Here is a 16,896-nt window from a genome sequence, read left to right on the forward strand (position 1 = left end):
TGTGCTCCATGAATCCACTTGTTCTTGAACACATTCCCCTTCACCTTCAGGTACAGGCTGTGATACATGTGGCAGTCAATCTTAGACTCCCGGTATCTTCTGAGCAGCCGGCGCAGGATCCTCATTCTCCTCATCCAGGTCACCTTCTCTGGCATTCTCGCATTGGCCATACCCTTTCACTTCCCTGTGCCCATATGCCTCCCCTTCTGGCAGGCCAAGGTGTTTTTCCAGCATTGAGCCTAGGAACGGACAGTCACAGGCTTGCAGACAGTCAACCCATCCTTGATCAGCTTCTGGATCTGCTGATGGGAGTTGGCATTGGCAATTGCATTGGTCTCATTGGGGTCCAACTAGACCTTTTTGCCACAGCAGAGAACACTAGAGGCAAGCCTCTTCTGAAGCCTGAGCATACTCATGCTGCGGCCACAGTGCTGAAAGGCCATAGCTATTCTTGCAGGGAGGTAGCACAACAAGCCAAGTGTAGGGAGGAGGAAGCCAAGGCTGGTACTCTAGGCCACATAGCCACCCAGAAGTGGTGATATTTAGGTTGGAACCCAGTCTCAGCTTTTAGGTCACCACAGTGCCCATCATACCCTGTACCTCAAGAGGGGAGATGCATTCGTTAGATACAATGGGCCCTTTCATTATTCCTCCAACTTTTCCCTTTGAAGCTGAATCTCATCCAAAACCATGTGGAAACCAGACTTCAAGGTCTCCACTGAGGGCAACATGGCATCGCTGCTCCCTCCCTGCTGGGTCTGACGAGACAGGGCGTGGTGTCCTCAACTGAGGTTTTCACTTATACCTTGCCTCTCTCATGAGACTCAGAGACAGGATGAACACTTTGGGGGTTACACTCACCACAAGAAACCCAGCATCACCCTCACTGCCACTTCCCTGCATAGCAGGGAAAGAAAAAAGAGGAATCCAGGCTAGAGGGGGTGCTAACTGGCTCTGCAGTGTGGCTGGGCCAACTGTCACTCGATGACCCCTTAGGTTTCCCAAATCCCTCTGACTCTCACCTTTTCTACTTTTCCCATCATGCTCCCCGTTGGTGGGTTTTGATCACCCTTTTCTATTTGTCTCTGATTTATTTTGGAGAACAGTTTCTAGACATGTTTCAGGAGCTCCAGAATATTTGTGGATGGCTTAAAGATAATTCTAATACTGCTGAGATTGAGACAAAAATGATGCCAAATAATATTTCTGGTCAGGTTGATCCATTAGCACCTTGACCTCAGTTTCTACTGAGTTGATTCCTGAAAGTCTGTGGACTTAACCAGTGTAAAGGGAGTTACGTAATAGAGATGTGAAGGAACCAAGAGATGTTAGTAGTTCACTTCATTCTGTAGCCTGTAGCCTTGTAAAGGGAAAAACTAATTATCATCGCCTATACATACTTATTGAGCATACATTGTAACCGAGACACAGGTCCAGGAACAGCCCATTGGTTTTGTTTGTTTGTTTTGTTGTTCTTTTGAATAGTAAAGCAGGAGTTTATTAGGAGGAAGAAAAGCAAGCTCCCATCAAATCGGAAGAGGTCCCAAAGAGTTGAAGAAGAGGAACAGAGGCAGGGTTTTATCTTGGTCAGGAGAGGCTTTGATTGCAGCCCATTGTTTTATATGGGTCCACAGAGGGCCTTTTGCCAGCATCTATGAGTTTAAACAAAGCTCACCATGAGAATGAGTGACAGAGTTTTCTTATTCCGACGACCTTATTGTCACCTGTAGTTGTTTTTGTTTTTTTTCCTGATTGGCAAGAGATCTTTTAAACAGTCAGATTTGTCTAAAGTCAGGGCCAGATGGTGGTGCAACAGTAAAACACAGAAACTCTGCGAGGTAGTCCCACATGGGAAGGCTTCTAGTTCAAGTCCAATGAACTCCCGGAGGATACCAGGCACACGTGTCTTTTGACCCAAGACTGGCAAAAAGATCAGGGTGAATTGTAGAATCAGTGTGAGCACATGCTCTTTTTCTCCCTTTTTCCTCCCCCTAACCTGACCCTGTCCCTTTTGTTCGTGGGAAAAAAATAAATAAAATTTAAGAAAAAATTTGAGGCCAGTAGATGGTATGGCAGTTAAGGTGCTGGACTCCCGTATGGCCAACTGCAGTTCGAGTCCTGGACCTGGCAGCTTGCTTTCTCCCCCTCCCACCACCACTCTTTGTCTTTCTCTGTGAGTGCAAATGTAAAATATAATAATAATAATTAATAAAATGAAATAATTCTTAAAAAATAAGAAGAAAAGAAAAAATTGGTTCAAAGCCCTCTTGAGCCTTACTGTCTGAAGAAGGTTCTATCTGGACAGTTTTGGGTAGAGAAACAGGCCCTGAAAAGCCTCACTTGGTCTCACCATGTGGCTGTGCCCTGTGACGGGGGACAAGCAGGGCTGTCTGCCAGCTCACGTGTAGCCATGGCGGTGAGTGATCATGGGGCTGCTGCTCATTAGCCTCCAGTAAGTCTGTGTGGCAGCCGGCGCTTGCCTCTGCATTGATGGAGTGTCCGTGAAGTTCGGGAGTGAGGCACTGCCTCTCTTCATGAGCGTCTCACAGTTCCTTTCTCCCTCTCTCCTTAATGCCGGCCAGAATGAGATGTGGAAATGATTAATGAACAGGACAGAAAGACGACTGCTGCCCAGAGCAACAGCTGTCTCACACCATCCATTGAATAATTAGACAAACGAGACTAAGTGGGTCCCAGCCAGCGGGAACTTCGGTGCGGGAAGTGCCAACCTGCTGTCACTGGAATTAGGGTGTCAGGCCCTCTTTGCCCCACTTCACTGTTTCTTTAACATTCTGGACCCCACTCCCCCCAGCTTTGCCCAGGGGAGTGAGACCAAGACTGGCCCCTTGGCCTTGAGACTATGCATGTTAACAACTGCCCAGACCCTCCACCTAACAGTAGAAAGGGGAGGGGCTGAAGGCCATGCCAAGAACCCAACAAAAGCAAGAACTTCTGGCAAGAAGTCTGAGGGTCTTTCTTGATCACGAGTGGTATCTCCTAAGCACTTTAATTACCGAGGATTAGGCAGGAAGTGGAGTGCTGGACTAAGGGAATAATGACATGAGGTGAAGCAGAAAAACTCAATTTCCTTCCTTTAAAGGAGAAAAATCTCCATTTATTTAAATGAATTGCAAAGAAAAGAATGGCGTATGGCATTTCCCCCAGTTCAGAGTTCAGTGGGTTTTTAAAGAACTGTGCATCACTTTGGCCAGCCCAGCAACCAGGATCGGCAGGCAGTCTGCAGAAAATGAACTTCATTAAGATGCAGCAGCGTCCCTCCTGGACAAATGACTCACTAGCTCAGCCCCTTCTTTCCTGCTTCTCGGTGTAGGCCCTTGCCTGACTTAGCTCATATTTTACATTCAGTACCTCTAGTTACCCAGAAATTGCATGCAAAATTGTGAAATAGAAAAGCAGTGGGCCATGTGGCTCCATCAGTTCTGCCTGGCGTTGCATCATCTTTGACTTGTAATGTTCAGAGGCTCAGCTAGGAGATCTACTTACGGAAAGCCTGGAGGCCCCAGACACCTACCAAAAGGTGTACTGCAGGTACACATTATTAGCACACCTGCCACGTAACTGGGGCAGAGCTACAGAAATGAATGGGACTGAACTCAGACTGTAGAAAGTCACAGTGAGCAAGGCAGTGGCCAGAATGAAATGGAGAAATGATATGAAATGAACGTGGTGGTTTTTCTCCCATGTGCAGTAGCTATGGGGTTTTCCAGTGTTTTACTAATGGGAGCCTTGACAGGCTCAGAGCTCTATCTGTAGAGACCCTCCTGAATCCCTGTTTGTGATTCATGGTCCCCAGAGTCCAGGGAAAGGAATTTTTAAACCCTGTTAACGCCGTGACTGGGAAGTGATAGGACATCAAGATCCGGAGGGAGACAGGTAAAGAGCAGAGGGAAGGAGCACCCACATGTGCCCAGTTTCACATTCAGTATGTCACATGTCAGTTCACTGAATTCTCACGACAGTCCCACAAGGGAGGTTTTGTTATCTCTGTTGTACGAGGGAGAGAGCTGAGGCTCTACGTTTGGCATTTGTGGGAGGCAGCAGTGGGAATGATAGAAAAGTATGGGCTCTGGAGTTGGGATCTGAGCCTAGATTCACCACCCACAGGTGCACTGATCTGGGGTGAATTATGTAACATCTGTTTTCTCACCTGTAAAGTGTGCGAAAGTTTGCCTACTCACTGGATTATGGGGAGGATTAAATGAGATACTACAGATAACAGCACAGTCTTGGCACACACTAGACCCTCAGAAAGTGGCAGCTATCATTCTTTGACCTCACATTGGGAGAGCTAAGGTTTGAACCCCGAGAGGTCAACCTTGTCTAAACCTTGGGTTCTGTCCACCATGCACTTGGCTTCCAGATCCACATTTGAGCTCTTACATTGTGAGGACAAGCACAGCTGGGCACAGCATAGGACATCTGATGAGCTGGGGGCCCTTGGAGTTCTTTACATTTCAGCTTTGTACACTACAAATAAGTCCTCGAGTTCAGAAGGAGCTGAAAGTACCAGGAGGATGACCTCACTCCATGCTGCACAGTATATATTACTTTTTGAACGTTTCTATATGTGTGAAATATTTTATTAAAAACTTACCATCCTCCTCCCCAAAACTGCATGGCAGAGATTTTTCATCAGACCTGACAACATAGTAGACAAAAGGCAAGATAGAGAGAGGAGTTTAAGAATAATCCTGGGCATACCTTCAGAATTTATTGCATTATTACTCTGTGTCTGTCTACCCTGCTGCTCCATGCATTAGCCCAGCGCCTGCTTGGACTAGATGCTCACAGAAAATGCCAATCACTGTTGGACTGAATTAGCAACATAGCAGCAAAGAGGTGGTACAAAGCAAATGCTGCCATTTCCCCGGCACAGACCTGTGGGCAGCTTCGGCTTGATTTCTGCTCACCCTAGGAATCTTGAGGCAGGCTGTTCATTTCCTTAGAACCACGCTCAGCCCTGGGAGTGGGGCTGGGGTAGCTGTGAGTACTAGAGATGCTCATGTTCGATACTCAGAGGTGGGTGAAAGGGCACTGCCTTCTGTTTCCTGCAGAGACATGCTTTCATTCTCTGAAATGACAACTTCTCTGCACTCACTTAATGGGATCCCAAATAACACATTGCAAACCAATCTTTTATCACTGTTGCCCCTTGGAACACATTTCAAATGTTGGCCATTAAAAACAGGCCATTTCACAGGCCTTTAATGATGACACTAATAACTGTGGATTTTTGTCTCCCAGAGTCCTGATGAGCCGAGCCGGGAAGTAAATTACAGAGCTAACTTTTATGTGCATGGTTTATTGATCTGTGAGCTTCAAGGGAACTACACCAGCCCCTATAGCTTGGCAGTCCCGTTTACCTTTTCATCTATGTAATTGGACCACCAGGGCACAGTTAATTTTCAATTTATATTAATAGGAAGACAAAGAGCACTATGTGTTAGCTCTGTATTAAAGTAATGGACATATCAAAATATTCTACCTGGTAATTATAAATAGATCAGTTTTTCCATGTCCCAGTGAAAATCATGTCACTCACTCATTGCACATTTCATCATAATTTATCATGGGAGAGTTCAGTGCTGCCATATGTATTTATATCACCAGAGTATATAAGGGTGTATATAATATACACTTCAATTATGAACTATCCAGCCATCTTTATGAATGTTATTGCTCACCTTTGTTTCTTAACAGGTGAAAGTCATGCTTCGCATTTGTTCCACCTTGGCTCGAGATACCTCAGAATCTAGCTCTTTCTTAAAAGTAGACCCCCGGAAGAAGCAAATCACCTTGTATGATCCTCTGAGTTGTGGAGGTCAAAATGCCTTCCAGAAGAGAGGCAGCCAAGTTCCTCCTAAGATGTTTGCCTTTGATGCAGTTTTTCCACAAGATGCTTCTCAGGTGGGTATAAACCCCTTTGCAGGCTCAGGCCTGATTAAAGCTGTGTTAACTCATTCATTAGGACCTGGGAGCTGGGAAGTGGGGAGGAGGGAGGTGTTCTGGACCATTTCTTCCATCTACATAACCACCTTTAGAAGTCATTTTATGCCATTGAATAGTTCAATTCTTTTGAGACAGGTATCATACTTTGGGCAGGATCAGTGTGCTGGGATTTTACCAAAATATATATCCTTGGGGGAGAAGGAAGAATAAGCCAGTGAGTGGATGGCACGGAGAAGCAGGAAGATAGCAGGCAGAATTGGATGTTATGGGAACAGCATTAAAGTTCTGGTGACTGGTCCATTAAAATCCCACTCCTGCCTGGGCTCCTGGGTGTGAGTGTGTAAAAATGTTTCAGGAAACTGGTTTCAAGTTAAATAATGTCCTAGGGCTTTATATACATGACTAAAGTTGAGGGTAGGTTTATAGCTCTTTTGAGGATCTGGAGTGTTAGGTGGGGAGACAGATGCCAACCTTTAATCCCGTGGCCTGAATCAGGAGAGTGATGGAGAAAAAGAGGCCAGAGAATAGCTGTTATATCAGTTTCCTATTGTTGTAGTACACACCACCCTAAAATACAGTGCTAAAAATAAAAGCATTTACTTTTGCTCATAGGTCCACTGAGTAGGTCTTCTAGGGCTAGCTTGGCTCACTGACATGTCTGGGACCAGCCATGATTTGCACAGGCAGCTCTGAGTATCTTGGCTTGGTGTTATCATATGTCTGAGCATGGCTGGCTTTAGGCTGGTCTAGAATAGCCTTGGCCAAGTCAATTGATCTCTCTTCCACATTATTTCTCATCATCCAGCAGATTAGCTTGGGATTATTCTTAGGGCAGTTTCTAGGACCCATGCATGCAAGCCTCTTGAGCCCTAGGCTTAGAATGGATTCCACTTCACTTCTACTGTATTTGATTGACCCAATTTCCAGAGGTGGGGAAGAGATTCCCTGTCTTGATTAGATTAGCTGCAAGCCACATTGCAAGGGGATTGACACAGAGTGGGGTGCAGGATTGGAGTAATTTTGTTAGTTTTCTATGAGCAGAGGTTTGAAACTTCTTGAGAACCCAGGGTGCCAAGATTACTGGACTACAGGCAGCCAATGAATTACAGATCCTACCAGATGTGAAACTCAAATTTCCAGTAGACATCTGTTCTTAATAGGTCTGGTTCCCAGAGCTGTGGCGAATGTGGGCTTCTTAGTGGCACCAACAGTTCTTGTTCCTGCAAGGGCCTGGGGACAGAGGAGTGATCATGAGTGTAGAACTCATTGCAGACATAAATAATCCAGGTTATTGGTATACAATGGCCTGCTTTGGCAGCATTTTGACATCAAACACCTACATCCTTCTGATATATTTCTTAAATGTTCCTGGAATTTATATAAATACATGTGTAATATTTAACTAATAACCCACAGCAGAACCTGAGGACAGCAGTGCTAATAGTCCCTATTTGTAGTCTCTGCTAAGTTCCTCCATGTTGTATCTGAGTACAGCAAGAAATGACATATATACAGGCTCCTCTGTTACACCACAGGCATACAGCACATGTGATGGGCTTCCCTCCTCAGGAAGTTGAAAATGGTTCCCCCAAAGAGTTTTTCCATAAGAAAACAAAGAATTTTATGACTCAGTTCTATGATTTCTCTCTCCTATTACGTCGTTTGGTATTGTACCACCCAATGGGTTTAGTAATTCGAACCTGACATGAAGCCTAATGAATGGCCTACAGGTAATATAATTAACACAAATTAAAACTTTTGAAAGCAAATTCACATTATATTGTAAGAGTTCTAAAGCTAACCCTAAATTAAGTATGGACTGTTAATGAGTTTTAGATTTATTACAGAAAGAAGAGCCATTTTTATTGCTAGTCTTTGTTTACACTTTATACTTGGTTCCAGATCTCAGTGTGTTTTATGTTGCAGTTTTATTCATTTCAGAATATTTTACTTTTTTAAAATTTCCAATATTGGGACCAGCAGATGGCAAAATGGTTATGTCACTGGACTCCCACATAGCTGACCACAGTTTGAGTCCTATACCCGGAAGTTTAAAACTCATGCCAGATGTGTATATGTGCGTGCCCAAAATCCTGAGAGGAGAATGGAGGAGAAGGGATTGTGGCATGGCCATCCCCCCTGGGGGGTGATTTTTTGTTTTCTGTCTCTGTCTCTCTCTGTCTCTCTAGTGAGTACACATGCCCTATAGCAAAAAATCCCTCTTTAAAAATTTCCAATATTATAATGAATTATATTTCTAGGTAAATGCGGTTTTTAAGAGGTCTCATGTGCATAACCTGTTTGACCTTGCCTAGAATTCTATGGGCTAGGAAAAGGAGGCATTGCTATTTTTGTATCACGGACAAGGAAACCAAGACTCAGTGATGAAGTCACTTGTTCATAGTGCCTTTCCTGAGCAGACTTCCTTTCTGGATTCTCTGTTAACTTATATGTTTCCTGCTCAGCGTGGTAATACTGAGAACATGGCCAAAATGTACCTCATCTAGCTATTGTGATTGGGTTGATACACATGAGGTACTTAGGACAGCCAGGAACATAGCAAATGTTCATGACGTGTTGGCTATTTTTACTATTTTAACATTAACATTTTTAAAGTTTATTCATCTGTTTCTTCCATGAGCTTGAGAGAGAGAGTGAGAGACAGCCACTGGCACAGAGAGAGAAAGACAGAAAGAGATGGTGCCCCAAGAGGGTCTTGATGCAGTGACCCAGCCTCAGCCATCCCCATAACAGGCACATGTGTGCCCAGGGAGGTCTCCAGATGCAAACCTGGAGCTTTCCCAAGTGGATCAGCCTTGCAGAACATCATATTTTACTGCCATGCTATCACGCAGCCCCCTATCTTACTACTATGTGATTGTTGTTAACTTTAATATCATGCTGTTGGCCCTAGCCAGCCCAGCCCCCATGGGGTGATCACCCTTGGAGCCTCTGAAGCATTAAGTGGGAAGGTGTGTGGAGTGGCTCCCTGCTCCCAGGGTCTTGCTGTTAGCCTGTGAAGCAGCTTCCACCGTGGTAAGCCCAGGCAGTTACAAAGTGTGCTTTCTCTCAGTTTCTAAGGATATCAGCACCCTGAAGCTAAGCAATGATGAGAACAGTCCTTGTTCCTTGTTTTCCTATTGTGGCCATGGCGGTCCCTAGCTACCCACTGCTGTGACAGCCTCTGCTGGCTCTGGCTTGGGGAGGAAGGGCTGGAAGGACTCAGACCTGTGGGTGAGCAGAGTATTCCTGCAGACCTGGCCTTGCCTGGAGGTCTGTGTTTGGGAAGACTGCATTTCTCTCAGATCTGTAGGGACAGCAGCAAAGGGCCTTGCTGTGAGCTCTTCACAAACGGCAGGTGGACAAACTGCCCACTCTCTTTTCTGTGGAGAACCAGGCACAAACTCTGCAAGGGATTGCCTGCCCATCCTGAACCCTTCACGGCCACTCCTCAGTCCTTCTATTCTTGGTCTCTGCACAGGTTAGTCAGGGGTGGCACTTGGTCCACACAACCAGCATCTTTTCCATTGACTCAATAATGGAATATTTTGTTTTGTTTTTGTTTTTTAAATAGAGTACATCTGCTTGCCAGAGAGAAAGACGATGAGAGAGAAATTGAGAAATCACTCCCCGCAGGCATGGCCACACTGCAGTCCCTTTTCCTTCATTCTCCTCTCAGGATTTTGGGTACCACCCACATGCTGGGCATGATTTTTAAGCCTCCAGGTCTGAGACTCGAACCACAGTTGGCAATGTGGGAGTCTAGCACCTTAACCACTTTGCCACATGCTGGCTTTTCAAATAGTTTATATGTGGTTCAAGGTGAGCTCTCAGCCTCCCATCGGTACCTTGCTTTATATCCCAAGAAGGCAGACTTCCTTAGGCAATAGTTCTCTCCACTCTGCAGAGGTGCCTTGGGCAAGTTCCATCAAGATTCCATTGCTTCAATCTCAGGATTTAACACTGGACTCTCATGGTCTAGGCCCTGGGGGCTGTGAAAGGTCCTGTGGTCCCTGTAGCAGTCCTGTCCTTAGACCATGAAGAACTGCTAGCAGAGTTGCTGAGGCGACCACCCTGGAACAATTGACAGTGGTTGGGAGTGTGGTTTTTCCATGTCAGCTTGAGAGAGAAAAATTGATTTCCCAGTACTTAGGTTCTTTGTGCTGCTGAAACCTGGAGCTGAATAACTGCATTCACGGCTGAGGCTGCCGGCGCTCAGACTTCAACAGCGGGCACGTTGCTCTGAGGACTGCAACGCCCGGTGTGTGCGCTGCTTCTCCATGCTTCCTCGCCCTGAGACAGAGGCAAAGGTGACGGGACACAGCAAATAGTCTTGTCCTGCTGCTGCCACAAAGGTGGTGGATGCTAGTCAGAGAATTCCCAGGTCACCAAGTTGGTCCACAGAATGTACTGACTTCCTGTCATTTGCAGAGCACTGTATTTTTGGTTATGAATGGGGAAGTAGAAAAGCTGTCAAGAGCCTAGTCCCTGTCTGAGGATTTAAGAATCAAGTTGGAGATTGGGACCAGCAATTGGCGTACTGGCTGTGTCACTGGACTTCCATGTAGTCAACCGTGGTCCGAGTCCCGAACCCAGTGACTTAAACTCACACTGGGCAGGTGTGCATGTGTGCCCAAGTTCCCGAGAAGAGAATGGAGGAGAAGGGATTGCGGCATGGCCAATCCCCCCTGGGGAGTGATTTCTTGTTGTCTGTCTCTCTGTCTCTCTCTGTTTTTCTGGCAAGCACAGGCACTCTATAGCAAAAATCTCTCAAAAAAAAAAAAAAAAGAAAAGAATTAAGTCAGAGATAAGATACACTATAGGCTGAAGAACACCCATTGCAGCATACTGACAAGTGGAGGCTGACATTTTACCCAGTGAATGTATCTGTAGAGAAAGAAAGAAAAGGCTGGTTTTAAAAAGAGGCAGATGTGAATTGAAAAAAAAAAAAAAAAAGAGAGAGATCAGGAGAGAAAACAGGCATTGGAGATTGGAGGGTACATCCAAAAGTTCGTGGAAGATGAGACTTGAAGTACTAGTTTATTTTGATGCAAGAAAGTTTCAAATTCATGCATAGACTTTTTTCATAATGCACATTTTCCATGAACATGTTGAAGACTCCTCCATAGATCACAAACCTTTTGTTTGCATCAGAGTTGTAGTGTTTCTTAAGGTCCCTCTCCTAAAATGGCACATGAACTTTTCCCCTCTAGTCATTCTGGCCTATTTCATCAACTCTGTGTGTGTGTGTGTGTGTAAAGGAAGGATCTAGTTAGCAGGGGTAATGGAGAATTGAAATGTCTCGTCCAGGAGGCCAGGATGGCAAAAGGGAATGAGGTCTATAGCAGTACCCTATGCTCCCATTCCAGCCTGTTTCCACCTGGTCTGCAGATCCAGCCGCTGAAATGTACCATGGTGTAGCAGATGGGCAGTCTGTAGTTAAACTGTGCAGTGTTCAGGCTTGCGAGGGGTGGAAGGTGCCCAGGGTTCTGAGCCCCTCCAGGACTCTATGGCAGGGTCTGACCCTTCAGAATGTGGTGCTCTGGGACCTTAAGCCCCAGGTTGGTGGGCTCAATTTTATGTCTCCAATAGTCCATTCACTGTTTGCCTTTTCTTGTGTCCGGCAGGCTGAAGTATGTGCTGGGACTGTGGCAGAGGTGATCCAGTCTGTGGTCAATGGGGCAGACGGCTGTGTGTTCTGTTTCGGCCATGCCAAGCTGGGTGAGTGAGAGCTTTACTGTTTGTGCTGCTCGTTGGGTTCCCTATTGCCCCATTCATTCTTCACTGTTGGTCTCAGGATCCTCATATGAAAGGATAGTTGGGTTTCTTATAGCTGTTGAATTGGGTAATCATGAATAACCATTTGTGCTTTTTTTTTTTTTTGGAGAGGTTTTTGCTATAGGGCGCGTGCGCTCGCCAGACAGAGAGAGACAGAGAGACAGAAAGCAAGAAATTACCCCCCCAGGGGAGATGGCCACACCGCAATCCCTTCTCCTCCATTCTCCTCTCGGGATCTTGGGCACGCACGCACATGCGCCTGGCGTGAGTTTTAAGCCACTCGGTCTGGGACGCGAACCATGGTCGACTACGTGGGAGTCCAGAGACATAGCCATTACGCTAACTGCTGGTTCCCCCATTTGTGCTTTTGAAATGCTGGTGTGTGTTATAAGCAGACCCCCATTCATATAGGAAAGCCTTCAAATCCAAGAGATGCACGAGGGAATAATAAGGTTGTTCCTGCATAGTCCAGGTTAGAGTCGAGCCCAGATAGTGTGCATTAATGTGTACATTTCCTGAGCAGGGGCTGCTTGGGAAGCAAAGGGGCACCCCTGCACACCCACCCCTACCCCAAGAGGATGTGGGGTTGGTGGATGGAGCCAATATAAAAGCCAGTGGTCCAGCCTCCAAGAAATGCCCACCACCACGTTGAGACCTGTCTGGACAAAGCAGTCTGACAGCCATCCTAGCTGTTCATCGTCCCGATGCTATTGGGAACGTTCCTGCACTGAAGCCTCTGGGAGAAGAAGCAGCAAACACTCTCCACAAGGGAGATGCTTAAATCCCCCAACAGTGCCCTATTAATACTGACCTTTGGCTCTCTGCTCACGAGGCCTTACCTTACATGCTTATTAATAAGTTAGTAATTTGGGGGTCTCCAAAAAGTGTGCCTTGAGGGAGATTCCTTTTTGCATTTCTATGTCCCTTCTGCTACTTCTGTGGGCCCCGTCTCCTCTTCCTGATCTCAGATCAAAGCAGTGATTCAGATTTTAATGGAATTTGCTCATGCTATAAAAATAGACACAGCATTTAACTTGAGAAAGGATATAAAGTGCGAGTATGTGGATTTAACCTGTGGGGCAGCTATAAAAAGAACTGCAATAGTAATGAAAAGTCCCTGCCTTCCCATATATGTAAAATAATGCGGAATGGGATTGCCGTGATCTTTGTGATCCTCCTCAAGGTATGATGTGATTTAATCTTGTCATTTGGGCTCTCGCATTATTTATGATAGCCAGTTCACCGGTAGGGCCAGGAAAGTGCCTTTTATTATTGTCCAATGCTTACTGTTTCTCCCATCTCTTCTCACTTCTCTTCTTCCCTTTTCTCCACTCCCCCATATCTTCCTCTGTATCTCTGGTTATTTGTGAGACTCCACGGAATGATGCCTGGACACTCAAACTGCTTTTCTTTCTTCTTTGCTCTCCCAGGAAAATCCTATACCATGATTGGAAAGGATGATTCCATGCAGAACCTTGGCATCATTCCCTGTGCCATCTCTTGGCTCTTCAAGCTGATAAATGAACGGAAAGAAAAGACCGGAGCCCGGTTCTCTGTTCGGATCTCAGCTGTGGAGGTGTGGGGGAAAGAAGAGAACCTGCGAGACCTGCTGTCAGAGGTAGCGACAGGCAGCCTGCAGGACGGCCAGTCCCCAGGCGTGTACCTTTGCGAAGACCCCATCTGTGGCACGCAGGTGAGTACTTTGGGGACTTGATTTGCCCCGAGGTAGTTCATCCCTGTCTCAGAGACTAGGGTAGTTCAGCCGTGAATCACTCGGCACGTAACCTGGGAGGCTTAGAGTGTTTACTCTAAAGTGGACTGGAACTTTATGGCCTGCAGCTGTGGGGCCATCTGCTCACCCAACCTAAATATTTGTACCTGGGATCTAAGTGACAATGACCAGGAACCACAATTGTTGCAGCATTTGAGGGGGGAATTGAATTAACTTTCTCTACGCTCAGAGGAAAAAAAAAAAAAAAGGGAAAAAAGTACAATCTTTCTTTTGTTTAACAACAAACCGAAATATTTACTGCTCTGCACAAATAGCTTCAGCCATTACTGGGGCTGTTTATGGCTCTATAAACTGTGTTTCTGGCACTGGTTTATAGCCGGATTAGCAGTGCTGTAGGAAAAACTAATAACCACTTTCTAATTAGAACTGTGATATAATTGCTAGAACTATGGAAGCCAAGAGAAGCTGGTTTGCCTTTTCAGGGTGTCATGCCTGTTGTGAGTGTCTCTCCCTTGCTGTTTGACGGTAGATGTAGGAACGATTTGGGATTCCCTATTTCATATTCAGAACCAGAAATTCTTGCAGTTTCCAGGAGTAGGTTTTGTTTTCTTGTTTTGTCAGATGCCTACTTTTTAGGTCAGTGTTCCATTTGGTAAGTACCTGCCTCATCCCAAGTGGGATGGTTTTCACAGTCAAGGATACTGCGTGGCCTCTATTCTTCCCTCTGCTCAAAACTGACCGTGTACATCCCTGCTTCATGCACTTTAGATCCTTCCACTTCCCTCATAGATCCTCTTTAGCCTGCATCAGAGTCATATGGAAGACGTGTTGAAACTTATGACTGGGCTCTACCCTCAGAGTTTCAGATTTAGTAGGTCTAGGGTGGAGCCTCAAGGTTTGCATTTCTAGCAAGTTATCTTATGATAGTAGTGCTGCTGGCCCCAAGATCACACTTTGAGAATGACCATTCGGAAGCAAAGAACATGGTCAGATGGTGCCTGCACAGTGTCTGGGGTGCAGTCAGTGGTACCCTACCCACTGATCCTATGCCAAGCCTTTCCTAGATATTCAAATAGGCTATGACCTCAACTCACTTTGTTTGCTTAAAGTTTTTGTTATAGGGCACATATGCTTGCGAGAGGGAGAGAGAGAGAGGGAGAGAGAAAGAGAAATCACTCCCAGGGAGAATAGCTATGCCACAATCTCTTCTCCATTCTCCTCTCAGAAATTTTTGGCAGGCATACACGTGTGCCCAGTGTGATTTTCGGGTCCAGGGCTCGAATCATGTGGGAGTCCAGCGCCCAAACTGCCACACCTCCTGTTGCTCCCTCCATTCACTTTTGTTTATTTTTTTAAGTTTTTTGCCATAGGGCATGTGCTACTCTCCAGAGAGTGACAGAGAGAGGGAAGGTGAGAAATCACTCAGGGGGAATGGCCACACCACAATCCCTTCTCCTCCATTCTCCTCCTGGGATCTTTAGCATGCATGCACACATGCCTGGCATGATTTTCAAACCACCGGGTATGGGACTTGAATCGTGGTCAGCTACATGGGAGTCGAGCCACCATAACCAGTATACCACTTGCTGGCCTCTCCATTCACTTTTATAACTCCATTAATGAATATAACTCCACTTAGGTGAAAAATATGGTTAATAGAAAGCGAAACAGATGAAAAAGAGCCTAGTGTCTTTGAATTGAACTCATGTTGAAAAAATCTTTTAAATTATTCGGTTTACTTTTCTATAGTAAATACAAAGCCATGAACACAATAGAACCTGTCTTTGAAGTTCAAAGATTTTGATGGTCTCAGTTTTCAAAGATTGGTTCTCACAGTTCAAAAGTATAGGGATGGAGTCAGAGTACAAAACTGTCAACATTTGTAGTGACCCTAAGGCATATACTATGAATCAATTCTTTGACCAAATCAGAAATACAAGTTTTCTTTTGTCCCTCCAAAAAGGAGTGCTGGTCAAATTCTGGTAATATGATTATTTTGATCAAGTTCTCATGAGATTTAGACACATTGCTCCTCATGCTTTCTTTAAGCAATTAATAAATATATAATAAACATGAATTCAGAAGCTAAAGATAAAAATTGATATCTCTTAAATACAGATTAGACATTCAAGAGTGTTTCACTGCCCTTTTATACTTACTTTTGCTAGTCTAGTAAATGTGGCCTAAAACTAGCTTTAATTCAACAATTGAAAAATTAGGAGTCAAGTGAAAGCTAGCCAAGTTTTTACTTTTGGGGGGACACCAGCACTCTCAGGTCTAAAATCACATCTGTGACCTCTCTGTTCATAAACAGTGTAATCTCTAGAATCAAGATGCAGTCACATGCCTGGTGTTTTCTTGGGTAAATGGATGGCCCAGATGTTAGTTTGCTATCCTCTGCAGAGATAAGGATGGGCCATCTGTTCCCATTGATCACTTGACACACCCATTTGCTTTTCACACCTGCTATTGACAGATTGTACTTATGTTGTAAAATGGGGGGGCGGAAAAAGGGTGTCATCCAACAGGTGTGCTCAATATTAGCTTTTAGATACAAATTAAGCTGAGAATTGCACATCAGCATAGGACCTGGTTCCAGCAGGAGTTTTGACTTGAGGGAGGCCCATGGCTTCACTATATAGAACAGCCAGCCAACAGAACTGGTGTCACCGTCAGGCATGAGTCACAGGCAAGACCTCCTCAGCCTGAAACTTCAGCTCTTTGCTTCTGTCTTCCAGCTACAGAACCAGAGCGAGCTGCGGGCGCCCACTGCAGAGAAGGCAGCCTTCTTCCTAGACGCCGCCATTGCCTCCCGCCGGAGCAACCAGCAGGACTGTGATGAGGACGACCACCGCAACTCCCATATGCTCTTCACCCTGCACATCTACCAGTACCGCATGGAGAAGAGTGGGAAAGGGGGAAGTAAGTTGGCCCAGGCACTGTCTCTGTGCCGTCCCATCAGCCCTCACCCCTCAGCTAGGGCAGTCATGACCTTTTCTTAATAGAAGACAGTCTGGAGTTCACTGATTTGTAATTCAAGCTAATTGCAGAGTCTGAGTTGAAGTTTACTTCTGAACTGTCCAAGAGCAAAAGGTTTGTTTTGTAAAGATAATTTATAGATGTAATAGCCATGGGAAAATGAGAGAACAAACTTAACAAAAAGAAAACCAACTGCTTAATGGTTATCTTTTTTTTCCACAAACCCTAAAGATTCTCATCAAGAAAGACCAACATTTAGCCAGCAAAGCACTGTGGCCATGTGTTAGCAATCATTACCTCAAGTCTACTAGATGGGTCTGAAAGAAACAGTTGTCTGTGTTAAGTAGCCTAGATTTGCATACCTAGCCAGACACTGACTGCCTTCCTCAGGTTGTGCCCATGAGTGAAATTGCATGGTAAAAACCCAGACACATTCC

The 16,896-nt window shown here is 45.3% G+C and overlaps 1 protein-coding gene across 1 annotated transcript in view; it reads left to right on the forward strand.

Annotated features, from left to right (window-relative positions):
• The window catches only part of KIF26B (kinesin family member 26B), a 368,595-nt gene that overhangs the window by 255,205 nt on the left and 96,494 nt on the right, over positions 1-16,896 (forward strand). Inside the window, exons 6-9 of the mRNA XM_006157282.3 lie at positions 5,722-5,928; positions 11,598-11,691; positions 13,179-13,441; positions 16,219-16,402. Of these exons, the coding sequence (XP_006157344.1) occupies positions 5,722-5,928; positions 11,598-11,691; positions 13,179-13,441; positions 16,219-16,402 (748 nt within the window). The remainder of the gene's footprint in view (positions 1-5,721; positions 5,929-11,597; positions 11,692-13,178; positions 13,442-16,218; positions 16,403-16,896) is intronic.

This window comes from Tupaia chinensis, unplaced genomic scaffold (assembly GCF_000334495.1).
Source record: "Tupaia chinensis unplaced genomic scaffold, TupChi_1.0 Scaffold000532_1, whole genome shotgun sequence".
NCBI classification, from domain to species: domain Eukaryota; kingdom Metazoa; phylum Chordata; class Mammalia; order Scandentia; family Tupaiidae; genus Tupaia; species Tupaia belangeri.